General features: G+C 34.9%; 1 protein-coding gene across 1 annotated transcript in view; it reads left to right on the top strand.

The window, feature by feature from the left end:
• Nucleotides 1–19,305, top strand: part of CNTNAP4 (contactin associated protein family member 4) — a 206,087-nt gene that overhangs the window by 103,591 nt on the left and 83,191 nt on the right. Inside the window, exons 4-6 of the mRNA XM_065655702.1 lie at nucleotides 7,548–7,695; nucleotides 17,685–17,888; nucleotides 18,068–18,252. Coding sequence (XP_065511774.1) covers nucleotides 7,548–7,695; nucleotides 17,685–17,888; nucleotides 18,068–18,252 — 537 coding nt within the window. The remainder of the gene's footprint in view (nucleotides 1–7,547; nucleotides 7,696–17,684; nucleotides 17,889–18,067; nucleotides 18,253–19,305) is intronic.

Below are 19,305 nucleotides of genomic sequence, written 5' to 3' on the forward strand. Positions count from 1 at the left end.
TGGGTCATTTTACTACAGTGGAATAACATGTTCAAAATTATGTGCATATTATAATATTAATATGTTCCTTATAATTTGCATTATTAAACCTGGTTTACAGAGCAAAGAAATGAGATTGCTGAGAGAAAACCTAGCACAAAGAGTCTACAGAGATATTTTTGACTAAAAAGTGGTTTCTGAATTTCACCTTCTACTTATATTGAATCTTGTGATAAACTTCAATAAAAATTACAGGGCCAACAGTCATCCTGCTTCCATGTTGCCACTGCCAAAGAAGAAATAGCAGTGATTTAAGTCTAGGAGGTAAGAGATACAGCTTTATACAGATGTTTGACCTGCTATTTTACAGTGTGCTCAACGTTTCACTTGTTTTTACCTAAATTGTCCTATCTCAGAATTGGGAATACTGACAACTACTTTTTTTCAAGTGTTTTGATATTTATCGAAGCCTCATTAATTTTGGTAGTTGCTGTTTCTTTACTTCTTTCTGTTTTCTAAAGTGTTTGTTTCAAACACTTTTCATTCGGACTGCTTCAAGATAATGTGTCTCCTTTATAGTTAATATTGTAAGCGAAACATAGTTTCACTACTTACATAAGTGCCCAATTGATATTTTTAGGAGGATATTATCAGCAGAAGTACAGAAGTACAGAAGTACAGAAGTAGAATGAAAAATCATATGGCATAAAATGCAATCTAGTTATTTGTTGAAGGTATATCATGGCTTGCTGATTGCGTTATTTTGTTTGAAGTTTAAAAACTTGGCTCATTTTGGTTTTTGTGTTTAGCTGTGGTTTAGCACTTTTAGGTGGAAGATAGATCTAGTTTGCAAATCTTTGGGAAGAAGTTCATTTCCAACAATGCTCAAAAAAGGGAACTGCAAAAGGAACAAGTTAGTTTTATAAATTTGTAGAGAATATGAGTATACTTGCTATATGTTGTAGAGGAATCCCACTAATCATACCAATTTTCTTGCTTACCATTTTAATTGTATGATGTATTTCTTGCATCTCTTACTATCTGTTGATTTTTATGCTGTGATTTTTGGGAATTTTTGGATGTTTAAAAGCTGGAAAACATCCTTAACACTTCTACGGTGTTACAATTTGTCATTATTAAAAAAACAAAACAAAACAAAACAAAATTACCTCAAATATGTTAAGCTTGAATAGGCAAATGACAGGACCATGTAACAGGACATGGCTATGAGGTAGGTAATATAAACATTAATATAAGGAGGTATAGTTTTAAATCAAAGAAGAAATAACAGTAGTTAGCAAAAAGGATTTGGTCACAGTCATACTGGTCCATGAACTACTTTAATGCAGTAAAGAATTCCCCCTAATGTGCTGCCATAAACAGTAAGAGATATTACAGGTGGGAATTGATATCTTGTTCTGGAATGTTTCAGAGGAATGTTCTGGATACTGGATAATTTGAAATAGATAGCTATGTATGATACCTAGAGTTTTATTTCTTCAAAAGATAACTTTTATCTTCCTGAGAATGCATGAGAATAATTTATTTTGAGGTATTCTGTAATGAACAGGATACAGTTTAGCAATTTCTCATGAAGGCAAGCTGTATAAGATAACTATGTACAATGTAATATTTAATTAAATAAATTCCTTTTCTACATTTCTTGTTCATAATGTTTAAAATTATTAGTAATTCAGTTTGAAAACAAATAGTGTTTTGAAACATTCTGAGGAACACTCAATAGTCCATTTTTTAACCATCCATAATTTTAATAGCACTCAGAGATGTCTATATAATTAAATGAGAGGTTTGTATTTCTCTTGGTAAGTGAAATGATTTTCTACAAGAAAAAACAGTAGTATTTTCAGTATGAAAAGGCATAAGGTTCCAATTCTGAACTCTTGATCTAAAAGTAGAATAAATTACACTTTAATGCCAAATTCTACAGCACAATGAACTAAGAAATATTTTAAACTTAGTGTTGAATGGTATTCCTTAAAACATTCTTAATGGACTGCAAAAACAATAAGTGAAAAATATAATTATAGATGAAGTAGTCTTTGAAATCTCTTCTTTCAGAGGATTTTTAAAAATTATTGTTTGTTTTTTTTTCAAATAGCATTGTGTTCAAATGAAATTGTACTTTGTTAATCATATCACTCAACTTTATAATATTAAATTGTGAAATCAGAATTCTGCAAACAAAAAAGAAAAAGAAAAAAAAAAACCACATCTAACAAGCAAACAAAAAAGCAAACAAGCTCAAATTCCAGTGTAATTAAGGAAGATGATAGACTGAGGGAACCTCTGAATGAAAGGGCAAACATAACATATTGTGCATAACATCAATATATCTGACACTAATTAGTCATGGTTGCAACATGGCAGTGATTTTAAGATGCCTCCACTGTTTTGCTTGGAAATAATATTATTGCCCTAGCTGGTCTGATATCAATATTTTTCTTTTGTCCATATCATTGCTCAGACAATGTGCACAACCTGCAGGTGATGTAAATGCATCAGAACTTTTCAGATTAACTATGCTCCTATAGAAATAGCAGAACGTGTTACAAGCAATGGACATTGACTGGAACAAGAATTTATTACTGTTTTCTAGCCAGGTTTTTTTTCTATCTGATCTATATTAATCGTGTTATCGTTAATATATGTCATCCTTATTTACAAAAGAGGTTATGATCAGTAAATTTACGAATACGTACAACTGCCATTTTTGTCAAGTTAAGATTATTCTAGTACAATTCAAATATATCTTCAAACAATTCATAGACGAGTCTTGGTGAAAAATACAGTGAGTAACTTATGGTACAGGGCTCCTCACTAAGATACTACTGCTAATATTTTCTAGCCAACAGATATGTCAGTTTTTGCATAAATCATGAATTATAACCACTAAAGCCCTAACAAACTTCGATCATTTTATTTATGCAAACATTTTCTCCAGACCATAATTCCAATCTGGAGATCAAGTAAAGGAGGCTGTCATCTGTTTCCTGGTCAGAGTAAAGGACTGCCGTGTTAATTTTTTCACTTTAACCAAACAGTTCACATCTTTTGACTTACAGGACCGACTTCAAAAGGCTAACAGTAACTTCTCACAGTGGTAATGGGATAAGAAGGAAAAGTCTGAATATTTGGATTATTGTGCAGTGAATATCTAATTGACATTATGTTAATTATACTATGAATAGACACTTTTTTGTTACCTAAACATAAATAATTAAACTACTGTATGAACTTTGTCGTGGTTTGATTGCAGGGTGACAATAAATCCGTGGCAGATGTATCGTTAACCCCCTCTCACCCCCCTTTCCCCGGTTCGTCCCTCCCTCTCCCCCTTTTCCCCTAAGGACAGGCGACTGGGGGGGAAAGAAGGACCAAGAGAAGAGAGTTGGAAAAATTAAAAATATTTTACTAATGCTACCAATAAAAATAGAGAAAATAATATAAAATATACAAAACCAATCTTGAAAGTCCCGGCAACTGCTCCAGCAGATGTAGGGCTGGCACCTGAAGTCCTGGACTGGACTCTGCAGACAACTGGAGCTGGATTCAGTCTGTCACTAGGCCTCAGTTCGCAGGGACAACTCCAAGGTCCTCTCCCAATGTTGGCCATAAGGAAAAGGGACGAGATCCTCATGATCTCCCACTTTATATGAAGTATCACATGAATGGGATGGAATATTCAGTCAGTCAGTTTTCAGTTCACCTCCTGCTTGCACATCTTGTGAGGTGCATCATTATGAATGACCTTGCATTCCATTGCTGTCTACCAAAACATGTATCTAACTTTCAGGAAAACTGCAGTTAGTAAGAAGACTTTAGCTGACAGGGAAATTCACTTAAAGAGAAATTTGTTTTTAACAAAACTGGGACAACTTGAGTATAGCTTTGAAGTTATGGGAGACAATAATTTATTTTGAACTCCCTTAGTTCTCAGAAGAGCTCACATTGGGTTAATCCAGAAGCAGTATTCATTTGAATGATGCTACAAGGTGAATAAATTGCTGGTAGCCTGCTGGGACATCTATTCCATTCCTGATGACCACTGGCACTAATACCAACTGCAGTTTTGGTGTGTGTCATAAGCAGAAAGACTTGACTTGAGAGTTTGACTTGACAGTCTCTCCAAAGCATGACCACCATTATGCAACAAATACAAGTATTTTGTAAGAACAGCTCTTAGTTACTTCACACTGATTTTGTTAACTGCTTTTGCTTGTTTTGGTGGTAGAATTCATAAAGCACACCATAAAGCTCAGACCCTTCTTGAGGTACACTAGTACCTCACTGCTAAACTTCCTCTTCTGACAAAATTATCCAGGTTGAGGTCTTGTTTCATTTCTTGTCACTAAACATGGAATGAGAATTTGCATCTAAGTATACTTATTTAACATGGTAATATTTGTATTTAACATGAAGAAATATTTGTAATAAATATAATGCTATTCATTAAAATAGGTACACAATACATATAAAAACATCGTGCATATTATTTAGTCCTATAGTTTGTTTTACAGTAGATATATAGTATAATGTACAGTAAAATTTGTATTCGTAAGTAAGTGTCATCTGTTCTAGGTGATCTAAAGTATGGCTCAGTATACACAGTACGTGTCTCCTATACAGATTTACTTATGGGGGACTTTTTAACTTGCTGAGGTTGTTTTGGACATGACGTTGGTGTTACCCCTGGTTTAAAATCACATTTGCTTTCTGGATAGAGGATGGAGAGGGAAACTAAGAACTACCTTTTTACCTTATGTTGGTGTAAGCTTACCTTCAGAATCATTCTGAGCTTGGTGATGGCCTTATATACACAGGATTTAACTCTACTAATACAGTCCAGAGTACATGCGTGACTTCTTCTGCCACAATGAACTGAATAATTCTGTCTTTAAAGTAGTGTTAAAATAGCATGATGTAAAGAAACTACAGGGTTAGAAATTGAGTAGGAGGTTTAAAACAAGTTTTAGAGTAAACCCTCATTTCTGGCTTTAGTACAGCCCAGGGTACTTTTCCTTTGTGGAGTAAAATAGGCTGTGAAGAGCTATCTACTTAGACATCTGTACTCCTGCGTGTTCTTGCTACCATTTGAAGCTAAACTGCAATTACAGTATTCCCATGTTTCAAAAACTGCATTCTTTGAGGAAGATGATATATCTTCATGTTATTAAAAAGCAGTATAATATAGTATCTGTAAAAGCATCAACTAAGATTCAGTAGGCAGTTATATGGGATCGGTTAGCTTTATAACCTTACTAATATTTATGCAAACAATGCTCATTATGTATAACATCCATATTAACTGTGGGTCAACACAGAGTCTTTGACATCTGAGACACAGTCTCAGATGCCTGTGTAGGCTGTGAGGACTCTGCATAATCTAGAATAATGGCATTTTCCCTTCTAGTGATTTGGCACAAGAAGGAAGTGATCTGAACAGCGTGAAGAAGGCAGGGTTGGGAGGAAGGAAGCTCATTATATGGTTATAATTACTTTGTGTTTAAACAATTGCTGGATTGGACCATGAGACAGTAATTGAATTCTACTGTAAAGACAGGAATGTATCTGTCATATTAAATATGTTTCTCCTCTAAAAAGCCTACAAACTACTTTTGTAGGCTTCGACTATGCCTTTAGTATTTGTAGTCTGGAGGAAAAGCTGTCTGATTGCCTCTTCTCTCTCTTTCTTGTGAAACGGGTTAATACTGAAAAATCCCAAACTATGTATTTTAACCTTTACAGTTTTTAATATCAAACAGTAAAGACCCATTTGATAATCAACTCAGTTGATACACTTTAAAATGTGTTCTTGTCAGATAAAAGCTTTGTAAAATGACAGCTAAATATTGATTTCTAAACTGACCATTCTGAATGCTTTAAGGAGTAGCTTGAATTACTTTTAGGTTGTTACTGAAGTCAAAAACCTAATTATAAATTAAGAACACATAGCTTAAATATACCCTGCAGAAAAAATCAAGCAATATATATTCTGTACTCAAAACTTAACAACTAATTTACATGAGGTGGCTGCCCTCTGATAGTGATTTTAGAAAAAAATTAAATCTTAGTCCAACGCTTCATTTGTTCACAGTACTTAAACTTCTGAGGCCTGGGTTCTGCTTCAGTCAACAAAATAATTGGCACTTTCATTGGCAACTGTATTTATTATAGACTGCAAATAAGGATTTGAAGGGACAAGAGGTCAGAATGATCTCACCCCCCAAACAGTAGCTGTTCTCCATTGTTTGTTTTAGAATGTTTCGACCTTCACCCTCTGCGACAGTGAAATAATAAAGCAAGAAGCTGAAAGTGGTGTGGACAATCAGAGCCACTAAGTCTCATTTTTTATTACTAGCTTAATAGGTTAGTTGCAATGATCCCATTCACTATGTGTTTTCCTTTTCCTCTTCCTCTCCTTTTTTTTTTCTTACTGAATGTTCAGGGATTAGGGCCTATTAAAATTTTACCAGTACAGGAGAGGGAAGGTGCAAAGATTCACATATAGGAGGGTAAATAATGAATGCAATGAAGTTCAGCTCTGGTTCAAAAACTTATGGAAGGAGAAACAGCATACCTAAAGAGGTTGGTTTCTACAGACTTCTAAAGTTGCAATATCTGTGGCTTATGGTTACTGTCCATATATTCAGAAATGTGCAAAATGTGTAATCTTTTTAATTCTACTCTTCTAAATGTTTCAAAGAGCCGTTTCTTTCTAATTTATCAGATATTTATATCTAAAATGGTTGAACAAATTATTTCTTCTTCACATATCACAAAGAGGCAATGAGAAAAAAACTCACATCAACAAAGTCAGAATATATTCTCTGTGCTTTACGATGCTAAGGTTCATAATTACAGCTCTTTAAATATTTTATGTTCTTCTTTACATTTCTTTATATTTCTTCATGTTTTCTTTGTGTAACAAAAAGGGAAAGTGGTCTTCAGTTAAGCACAGAAAACCAAAAAAATCTATGATAATACTTTATATTCTTACACTTGGGGGAAAAAAAAAAGTTGAAATTTAGATTTTTCTTTTTCTACAGAACATGGAATTAAAATTATTTTATAATAATCTGGTTTTTTGAGTTGGAAATCATAGTCTTTCAACATCATGATCTGTCAGTATAAGAACTTTTCAGATTCAGCACACTACACATTCAGAACACAGGTTTGCAATGAAATTTCTCTAAAATTTCAGGAAGAGGAAATCACAGAGGTCACTCTCATGAAAAACCAGAATGTTCTATACATTTTGTGAGAGGATTGTTTGGTTTTGAAATGTTTCATTCACTTAAATTTTAGAAGGTGTGAGGTTTTTCAATAAGTGTGGTGTCAATACTAAGTGCATAGATGAGTTAGCACTTGATCCAGAATAATCAAGATTGACTGAAAAATTCTTCCTGTGGAATTCATTGACAATTGCATTGTCTTCCTGCACTTGACTGTTTTCCAGATGAGAGTGTAAAATGAAAAGATCAGCAATACCTCCATATATTTCTGTATTCAGTATGGATGTGGCTTATCTATTTTTAATTTTCTTCTAGGCCTTTTCTGGAAACACAAATGCAGACAGTGTTGTATACTATAAGCTTCAGCATTCCATTAAAGCAAGATTTCTCCGTTTTGTGCCTTTGGACTGGAATCCGAATGGCAGAATTGGAATGCGCATTGAAGTGTATGGATGCACATATGGTAAGTGTTTTGCTGAATCAGCTAAATGAAACAACTATTCATCACTGTCTCTCGCTGTCTAAATTGCACTTGAAAGCAGATATTTCTAAGCTTATATTTAATCTTGACAAAAACTGATTCAATAAGTTTATGTGCAGACTTCACTATGTCTTCATCATCTAACAATATGTGATGCTTATTTTCCAGTTTCCTCTGTGTTAGAATGAATGATGTGGGCATAATCCAATAAATGATTTACTATGAACTTTTTTTTTTTTTTAATAGTCTTATATACTGCATCTTGACATAGTATACTTTCTACTTGAAGGATGAAATGTGGAAAATGTTTATCATTTTAAATATATACTGTCTTCAATCTGACCCAATAAGAGTACAAAGAGGCAGACTCACAAATACACAACTGAAGGATATTTCAAAGTTGTTATGTCTTTAAGGAGTACTTTTGAATATTTTTTGTCATTAATAAATCACTAATAACTGACATAAACATCTGGAAGATAAATACATAAGTGTTACGGTTGTATTGATCTGCTGGATAATGTAAATCTTCCTGTTGTCTTCCTGTAACAGTTCTTAATCCCTGGACATTTTTAAAAAATATTCCTCTTAGCAAGTTGTTCACTGCATTTTTTGTTCTCCAAATCTTTTTTTCCATGAGGGAAACAGAGTTTTTTTAAGCAACCTCTTTAATTGTTTATTTTAAGTACTTTTATCTGTTGTTTTTTGTAGGATTTTTTTTTTCAACTTCCGTGCTTAAGTAGTGCTTTACACAGCTGCTGTCTTCTGCATGGTGTCCGTATATCTCGCTTCTACTTCCATTTGTTAGTATCCAAGGTCATGACATAAGGATATTGGAAATTTCAACATGGCTGCAGGAGATAGGGTCACCTCAGAAATTAGGTAAACTGCCCCATCCCAGAAAACAGACTGCTCATGCCAGGAGAAAGGTGTGAGAAGCTAAAAACACAGAATTCCTCAGTGACATCTGCCTGGAGAATGGTTTCATGACTTATGATTCCTGGAACAATCTAATACTACTGCTGTAACAGAGAAATATTGCCAAGGTTCAACTTACTCTCCACTGTTTTAAGTACCAGGACTACTAAAAGTTAAAAATGGAGGCTGAACGATGACTTTATCATTCCCAGCTGAAAGCTCATCTGAGTCTCCCATTCGAAATCTTATCTCTGTGGTACTTGATGAGAATGCTTTCTTTCTTGCCTCTAAGCTTCACTGAAAGTGAATCAGCTTCAGCTTGTTTAAATCCTTACAAAGTGTCTTGTTCTCAAACATTTCCACACTGAAGAGCTCTCTTGAACAGGTTTAAAATCTAGATTTTAATTATCTATATTCACTACTGTCATTTTATCTATTACACCTTGCAAGATACCTTATGCCTCTCTTTTTTGGCATTCTTATTGCCATGCTGCCAATGAAAAAATCGACAAGTCTAAAGGACGAAAAGATTAAAAATAAAAAGTATATAGAATAAGCAGTTAAACAGTTAAAATATGTTCTGTGTAACAACTTTTGAGGAAGATTATGTATTTTTCTGTATTTTAGTTAATTGGTACAGGGTCAATCCTATAGGTAGATTATGGAAATAAATCATTCTAAGATTAGGCTGAATTTGAAAGGAATATTTACTTCGTCCATTATCCACTGTAATGCAGTACCTAAAGAATGTGATTGTATTAAAAATATAGAAAAATTTTAAGCTGGTTAAAATATTCTTAACATTAATGATGTTGTGGGTTCTTGAAATGCTTGGGCTTTTTTCTATTTGTGAATGCTTCCATTCCAAATGAATTGCAGACTGTTTATCATTTTTTTTCTTTTGAACATCTACAATTACCATGTGCTTTTAGGAGTTCAATTCAGTGGTTGCTGTTGAAGACAAACCACGTGATGATAGTTTTAGAGTTGTAAAATACATTTTATAATTTGAAAGATGATTTCTCTCTAGTCTTTTCCTCTGTTTATCAGACACATGCAGGACATGTAGTTATTGTTACAGTAATTATGCCTGGCTGTTTCTGAATTGCTAGGTACTTTTCCAGGTGGGACCAGAAAATTTAAAAAAGTAGAAATGCTAGTGATACCTATTTTAACTTTAATTCACACCTTCCAGATTTCCCATTTTTCATTCATCCCTTCAGAGAGAGCTCACTGGATCTTATATTGTAAGAGTAAACAACTCTCCATTTATAACCAAATATGTGGACTGTGTTCTGTATTCAAGTGCAAATGAAGTAATTTCTTCCTTCAGTCTTATCAGTTGTAAATTACAGAACTAAAACTAAAACTGCAAGAATATATAAATCTGATATCAGTATTCCATAAAGTGATACTGGAAAATTGCCTGTCTTCTACATCCAAAAGTCTTTACTATCTTAGTAAAGTAGTAATACTTACAGGACAACTGTTGTCACTACTTTCAAGTTGCTGCTCTGTTATTTTCCAGCCAAATACCTGCTCTGAATAACTTAGGCTCTTATCCTCAGAACTAATATTTCCCCTTTAATTACAGTTTCAATGAAGTTTGGTAATGTCGGTCATAGGTATTCATATGATAAACCAGGTTATTATGAGGTTTGTTTCCTTTTTTTTTTTTTTTTTTTTACACTGGCCTCCTTTTTTGCTATAAACTTTTTAGGCCAAGGACTATCATATTTTATGCATCTAGAAGAAATCCTTCCATTTTTGCCTCTTAGCACTTATGGAATAGAAAGACTAAATAAGGATAGTAAGTTAAGGAGTTATTTGAAACACTATAAGAGATCCTCTCTATTCTTCGTGTTTAGTTCTTCTCCTTCATCACTCTGCTACCTCTATTATATTCCTCGGTGTTCTTACATCTGTTCTACAGTCTTTTTTTTTTTTTTTTTTTTTTGTCTACAGACAAAATCTGCTTTGTCATGACTATGGAACAAACACTCTGTGATGCCAAAAAAGATCTCATTCAGCCTTTGCTTGGTAGTTCTTCCTATTTAGTGCATGGAAAAGAGACTGATTAATCTCTACAGACATTTCCTATGTCTTGTTCCTGAAATGTCAGATTGTGACAGCTAAGCTGTATAAAACAGAGCTCAGGTTAAGCTATCCCCTGGCAGTAAAAAAAAGGAAATTAGAAGTCTCTCTAGTTTATTCTTTTCTCCCTTCCTTACAACACCATCTTTCTCATTCCATCCTCTAAAAAACAGTAGGCTAAAACTAGAAAACAAAACAAAACAGCTTTTTCATACAGAAAGATAGTTTTAAATGTAAAAATGAAAAGTGTATGAAATTGTAGGAGAAAAATAACTGGGAACTAAATGCACATTGTTCATTAAAATGTCATGAGATGTAGATCCTAACAACAAGCACCATAGATACTGCGATTTGCAAACCATCTTCCAGAGTCCTCTAACACTGTTAAATGTGTTGAGGTTTTTTGAGCATTCCCTTCCTGGTTGGAATGCATAAAATTGATGGCACAGTTACGTCTGTCAAAGAATGCACTTCCCATTCTCTCCATAACAGGGATAATGCATTTTTAAGGGCTTGATGTGAATGTGATTTTTAAAAAAGCTCATTTTAAATATGTTGGATTATGAACAATTTTATTTTCCCCAAAAGACTTTGCTTAAAGCAATACCTAAGATGTAATTTACCTAATTTTTCTGAACCCTGTGAACCTTTTCATGTCTGCTTTCCCCAAAACTAGGAAGGGCCAGAGAGCAGTTTATAAATTTTAATAAAATTGGTCAGGGCTAAGGATATCTAAAAAAAAAAAAAAAAAGCCAAACAGTTTGCACTGTTTTAAGTTTTTTTTTTTCCTTATAGAACATACGATTAACTAATTTAAAGATCAACAAAAATAAAATTGTTTTTCAAAGAAAGATAGTGCAACTAAAACTTCTATTCAAGATCGCTAGAACTCTTGATCTATGATGTGTGAAGAGGCTTCCAGAATTTCTAGTTTCTCAGAGGCATTTCATCACTTCCAAAGGTATTCTCGCAGTATACCTATGATTTAGATTGAATTAATTTGAGAAAGATACATTGTGAATTGTGAAGAACAGGAAAAAAGAAAAGAAGAAGAAAAAAAAGTGTTCAGAAAGCAAATCAACTTTTTTTATTTTTTTTTATTTTTATTTTTTTTATTTTCCTTGTTTATAATAGTAAAGAAAACCCGTAGAGACTGATGTTCAAGCCTAGGGACTATTAGAAGCTGAGAGTAGTTGGTAAATATGAAAAAGGAAAATGTTGTGGCACCCTGGGTATTTGGGATCATTCTTTCTATCCTGATAATGTTGTAGGGCACCCAAGCTTTACCTCTCATAACTCTTTCAATTTATTTCTAGTGGTAATGCACAGATGGTGAAGACAAAATGTGTGTGAAATGTTATAAGAATTTTGATTAATATCTGCAGTCCTTTCTCAATCTTCATTCATGCATGGTGGTAGGGAAAAGGCTTGATTTTGTTTATTTTTCAAATTTGGACAGAGTAGATTTTACTTCTTAGGAGCTAGTGCTGCAGAATAGTGAAAGAAATTTTGGAGAGCTGTGATAAACATTGTTTATGCTCTTGTCTCCATAACTAATAAGAAGAGTATGTTCCCAATCAAAAAACCCTGCTGGTATCAGTATCTAAGAAGAATATATCTAGCTTGCTGGTTTGATAGATACATAACAGTGTATGAGTTCTATTATTTAAGTTTTTAATGAAGCTGTTAAACTTCATATTCATTATTTAGATTTAATATTGATTAATTCTTTTACTGTCCACATTAATTCAGTAACATAATGAAGTAAAATAGTCAAGCTAGGATTCCTTTTTAGGTAGAATGTCATATTTGTTCATTGTACATTTGGTAAATGAATTCTTCATAAGTAAGAAGTACATTACAAACATGTGAAAAAGATAAAAAACTATATTTAAAAATAAAGCTGCACTCACTTGACAAGAGCTTCTGAAAATGGAATATAAATGAGTAACTTCAAGTACTATGGTTAATTTGAACTGAGTTCATTTCCATGCTGACAATATGGAGAAATATTTTTAGTGAAATTAAATAAAATTAGTAAATAGATAATAATTTTCTGTTGACCTGCAAGAGGTCAACCAGTCAGTTGAAAAATAACTCCATATTTTAATCAGTGTCCTTTACATCTTCGTGTATTTCACAAATGTATCTTTCAAGGGTAATTACCTTTTCCTTTGTTATGAACTGTGAATAGTCTATGAGCTTTTTATAGTGTTAACGGTTCCTTTGTGTGTGTCTTGTTCAATCTGTATTGATTTTGATAGATATTCTTTTATATTATGGGGATAAAATCAGTTGGCTCCTCTCCCTCTCCCTTTCCCTCTCCCTTTCCCTCTCCATTTCCCTCTCCTTCTCCCCCTCCCTCTCCTCCTTTCTTTTTCCCAATTAAAATGAAAACATGTGACCTTTATATAAATTAGGTAAAACACTGTCATTAAAAGAAAATAGATTTTACTGGAGTACTGTCATGGAGCTGTAAACTGTACCCAACTTTTAGCAGTCATGAGAAGTATGAATGTAAGTCAGAAAGCATACAGCCATGTCATAATACAAATTCCTTGGTATTACTCTTACTTCATCTGTAAAACTTAGGAGTTTATTATTTTGTCTGTTATAGTACAGAATAAAGCAGGTCAAGTGAGATGATTCTTCTACTCTACTCTCATGAAACATTAGCTGAAGTACTGCGTCTCGTTCTGGGGTCCTCATCACAGGAAAGACATGGACCTGTTAGAGAAGGTCCAGAGGAGAGCCACAAAAGTGACCAGAGGGCTGAAATACCTGTCCTATGAAGAAAGGCTGAGAGAGCTGCAATTGTTCAGCCTGGAGAAGACAAGGCTCTGGGGGGATCTTATTGTAGCCTTTCAATAATTAAAGGGGGCTTATAATAAAGATGGAGAGAGAATTTTTTTCCAGACACTGTAGTGACAGGACAGTAATGGTTTTAAACTGAAAGAAATTATATTTAGATTGGACACAAGGAATTTTTTTTTAATGATGACGATGGTGACATAGAATCACAGAATCATAGTGTCATTTCAGTTGGAAGAAACCCTCAGAATCATCAGGTCTCCCTGAGAAGTTGTGGATGACCTCTCATTGGAAATGTTCAAGGTCAAGTTGTATGGACTCTTTGAGCAATCTGATCCAGTGAAAGATATCCCTGACCATGGCAGGGATATTGTAATTAAATGATCTTTAAAAAGTCCATTCCAACCTCAACTATTGTATGATTCTGTGTTATGAAGATGTCTCTTGAGGTGAGTCCCATCTGATCATGTAGGTTAAAAGTATCTTTTCCAACAGGCTGGCAAACCTGGTGAGGAGAGCTCAAAACTAGGAATGATGTGCAAGGTAGATGGTGGCCCAAAATGGTTTGAGAAAGACTTCAGGGCAGCATGGACAAGAGAGACCATGGAAACAACAAACCAGGACTGAAGTTCAAGCACTTGACCATATCAAGTGCCATCACACAAATAAGGAAGTGCCACTGTGAGGACAACATGACAGGGACAGTCCTTTTCTTTTTTTTCTGAGAAATCACAACAAGTGGATGCCTTTCTGAAGTGCCTGTGTGCTAACACATATGATGTGTGAAACACACAGAAGAAATTGATGTCTTCATGCATTTGAAATACTTGATCTCACCATGACCACAGACACGTGGTGGAATAGCTCACATGACTGCAGCAGTGCAATGGATGGTTAGAGACTGTTTAGAAAGGACCATCCAGGACAATGAGGAATGATAGTCAACATTAACATGAGCAAGCAGGAGGGATGCATGAAGCTCTGCCTAGGGACAGATGATGGGACAGCTCAGAGTCTGTAGATCAGGATAAGAGGACAGACCAAAGGTGTTGTGGTGGATGTCTGCTAAAGGCTGCCTGATATGGGAGAAATGGATAAGGACTTCTTCAGACAAATGAAAGAAGGCTTAGTTTCACAGGATTTGGTCCTTATTGTGGGCTTTAATCTTCCTAGTGTCTGCCGGTGGGACAACATAGCTGGGCATAAACAATCCAGGAGTTTTTTGGAACTCTTTGATGATAAATTCCCAACACAGGTGATGAAGAATCTGAAAAGAAGACATAATATTGGCCCCCATACTTACAAACAAGGAAGAACTGATGGTAAACATGAAAGTTGGTGCAGCCTTGACTGCAACAACCATGAGACTGTGATGTTCAGGATCCTGAGAGAAGGGAACAAGACAAATAGCAGAAACATAGCCCTGGCCATCAGAAAAGGAGGCTTTTTCATGCTCAGGGAACTGACTGTAAGAGTGAAATGGAAGTTGGGATCCACTAGAATGGGTTGACTTTCAAGAATTATTTCATCCAAGCTCAAGAAAGGTCAACAAACAGGAAATCAAGCAAAAGTAGCAGATGGTCTGCACAGACAAACAAGGAGCTCCTACCTGAGCTTAGGAATAAAAATAAAGCATACAAGAAATGGAAGCAAAGTCAGATGACCCAGGAAGAATACAGAAACGTTATCGGAGCATGCAGGGATATGGTTAGGGAAACCCAACCACCTGGATTTGAAACTGCTAAACATCATGAATGATGAAAAGAAAGGCTTCCGCAAGTATATCAGGAGCAAAAGGGAGACTAGGAAAAACACAGGCTCACTGCTCAGCGGCACAGGGAACCTAAGGGCAAAAGACATGGCTATGTCCAAGATACTCAATGCCCTCTTCTCCCTGATCTTTGCTGATAGGATTTGCATTCAGGAATCTCAGACCCACAAGAAAGACTAGAACAAGGGACACCTTAAGTGGAGAAAGGTCAGGCTATATAACATTTGAACAAGTTGGACACGTATAATTCCATGGGCCTATTGGGATGAGAATGCTAAGGGGATTAGCCATGGTAATTTTGAGGACACATTTGAAAGGTAGTAGCAACTGGAAGGCATTCCTAAAGACTGGACAAAAAAAAATCACTCTTACAATCAACAAATGCAAGAAGGAACTGCAAACTAATCAGCCTCATTTCAACCCCTGGGAAGATGAAGGGGAAAATAATCCTAGAAACCATTTCCAAACACAGGAAGGATGAGAAGATTATTTGCAATAGTCAACCTGGTTTTATGAAGGGGAAATCATGCCTGACCAAACTAATACTTTCTACAGTAATATAAATGGCTTGGTGAGTGAAAGGGAGTGTTTGGTGTTATTTATCTTGAATTTAGCAAGAATTTCTATGCTTTCTCCCATAACATCCTTGCAGAAAACCTGTAAGCACAGACTATTTAAGTGTATAATGAAGTGGACTGAAAAAAGACTGAACTACCTGACTGAGGGAGTCGTGGCCAGTGGCACGAAGTCAAGCTGAGTCTGTTCTCTTGTGGTGTAACCCATGGGTTGATACTGCTTTCAATGCTGTTTAACATCTTCATTAATGACCTGGATGATAAGGCAGAGTGTATGTTAAGCAAGTCTACAGCCAATAAAAATTTAGAGGACTGACTGACTCACCAGACAGTTTTGATGTCATTTAGAGGGACCCAGACATGCTGGAGAAATGAGCTGACAGGAATGTCATGCTGTTCAACAAAAGGAAGTATAAATCTTGCACATGTGGCAGAATAATCCCACCAAGGATTTACCAGTACAAACCGGAGAGGGGGTGGGATGACTGTGACTTTGAAGAAAAAGACATGAGGGTTCTTGTAGACATCAGATTGACCATAAACTGACAACATGCAGTTGCAACACAGAAGGACAACAGCATACTGGGCTATTTTTGGGAAGAGTATTGCCAGCAGGCTGAGGAAGGTTATATCCTTTCTTTCTACTGATCCATGATAATGAGATACATCTGAATTTCTCAGTCCAGTTCTGGGATCCCTACTACAAGAAAGACATGGACATACAGGAGTGAATACAACAAAAGGCCACAAAATTAAGGGACTAGAGTGTCTGCCATATCAGGAAAGGCTGAGGGTTGGGACTGGGGCTCACAGGGAATTTTACTGATGTGTATTAATACTTGATGGAAGGGTGTAAAGAAGACAGAGCCAGAATCTTTTCAGTGGTGTCCAGTGACAGAACAAGAGGCAATGGGCATGAACTGAAATACATTTTTTTCCTGTGAGGATGGCTGAAAACTGGCATGAGTTGCTCAGAGACGTGTAGCCTTAACCCTGGAAATACTCAAAACATGATTGGACATAGCCCTGAGAAACCTGCTGGACCTGACTCTAGCTTGACTGAGGAAGTTGGACAGGATGATCTGCAGATGTGCATGGCAGCCTCAACAATTCCGAGATTCTGTGATGCCCATACTAGAAAACCGATGATCAAAGTCCTGTATTCCAGTACTAAAACTGTAATGCAGCTTAATTAAACTAGTAATATATTTATGATGCCAGGGCAAAAAAAAAAAGAGAGAGAAAAGAGAACAACGCCCTACTCACAGTTGGCAGGTTTTATTTCCTAGAATAATATCCATGGTATTGTTTTGAACTACTGTACATATATTCAGATTGATTTTAGTAGTGGCTTAAATCTAATGTCTGCATGAAGGCCCTGAAAAACAGGTAAATGTAATGGATATGATTTTTCTCTTCTTTATATTGTTAACTATAATTAATTGCAGATGAATTAATAGAGATTCTTACCCTAAGAATATAGCAAGAACAGACATGGTTGAAGTACTTAATGGCTCAAAGGCAAGAAAGACCTTTCAGCATGTGAGATTAGTACTAGATTGGAATAGAAGCCAGATCTCTTCTACTCACCTTGCTTTATTTTCTAGTGATAACATCATAATTAAAACAGGACAGTCTTAATATTTGGGGAAGAATATGAATAGCAGAAATAAGCTATATTTTACTTGGCACAGGTGAATCTATAGACGTTAGTGGTGGGACTTCATATCATATTGAAGTAACATGCAACTGTTTCTTGTAGACATAGCACTATACATTATCTTTCATTTCTTTACTTCTAGGGTCCGAGGTGGTTGGCTTTGATGGGAAAAGTTATCTAATTTACACATTTAATCAAAAACACATGAGTGCACAGAAAGATGTGATTTCTCTGAAGTTTAAGACAATGCAAAGTGATGGAATTCTCCTCCACAGAGAAGGACAAAATGGAGACCACATCACCCTGGAATTAATTAAAGGGAAGCTGTGTCTTCTCATTAATTTAGGTAACAGCTATAGTCTCATAAAGTCTAACATAGTTACGAGGTATTATTAGAGACTAAAACTTTTTTTTTTTAATCTGTTAAGTGGATTTTATTGTATGCAGTATGATAAACTAGCAGTTTTTATTTGGATAATTATATTTTCCCATGGAATTAATAGTTTTTATTTTTCTTCTTTCAAGGTGATACTAAAACTCATCCTTCTAATGCCCAAATTAATATTACACTGGGCAGCCTTTTGGATGATCAACACTGGCATTCTGTTCTCATTGAGCACTTTAACAATCAAGTAAACTTTACAGTGGATAAACACACTCATCATTTTCATGCAAAAGGAGAATTCAATTATTTGGACCTTGATTATAAGGTGTGAAAATTACCTTTCCTTTATTACATTTATTAATTTTGTTATGTAAATGCAGTGAAACAAGCAAAGGACACAGAACTTAAGGAAGTTTGAAGTGCTAAAGACTTTAGGGATTTTCTGTCTCCAAAACGAATGAATCAAAGAGGAAGAGATGTTCTGAGATTACTAATGCTCCTCTAGACTCACAACTCAAAATTTTCAAAATACCATTTTTTTCATCTCAGAATTCATTATTTTAATGTCTTTGTTTCAGTAGTGCTGCAAATGTGATAAACAGTATGTAAACATAAGGAATGAGCCCCAACTCAAAGCTATTATTTTATGGCTTGATGAAAATTATGATAAATCAGCATAAAACCTTTTTTGAAATGTTTAGATTAGGACTTAAATTCCTGTTAAATCTGGTAAATGTACTGTGAAAAAATCTTTCTCACATGAATTGTAGATTGATAAAAAGGAAGAGATGTAATTTGTTCTGACAGTTTCCCACTTATGGTTAAAAATACCACTATTTCACCATTGTAATGTGATGACTGGCTGCTTTACATTTAGCCCCGTCCTGTTTGTTGGATGAGACAATAAGTGATAGAGCAGAGTATCTTGAACCCATTATTTTACCCATTTGAGATTTTAAGCATTTTAGAGTAAGATTTCATGCTGTTCCATGTCTGCATTATCCCATTTCAAAAATAAGGTTCGCAAGATTAAACTCCTGATTCAACTTAAAATTTCTGAATCTAAGCTACAATGCCAAGGCTTGGAGGATCATAATAATTAAAAACAAAAAAAAAAAAAGAGAGAGAAAAAAGGAGCAACAAATGTTAGTTTCAACTGATCAGCAAATAAACTTATTTTACTAAATCAACCAGTATTGCAAATTGATTTTTTCTCACACATACTGTAGTTTGAAGTATGTGTTACAAATACAATGTAGAAAGGAAAGCAAAAGCTGGAAAAAAAGGCTAAAACTTCCAAAAAACATGTGAACCACTGTATTTAGAATTGCAATTCTGACTATAAAAAGTTATCAATTTAATAAGGTAATGAAACATG

Source organism: Caloenas nicobarica, chromosome Z (assembly GCF_036013445.1).
Source record: "Caloenas nicobarica isolate bCalNic1 chromosome Z, bCalNic1.hap1, whole genome shotgun sequence".
Classification (NCBI taxonomy): domain Eukaryota; kingdom Metazoa; phylum Chordata; class Aves; order Columbiformes; family Columbidae; genus Caloenas; species Caloenas nicobarica.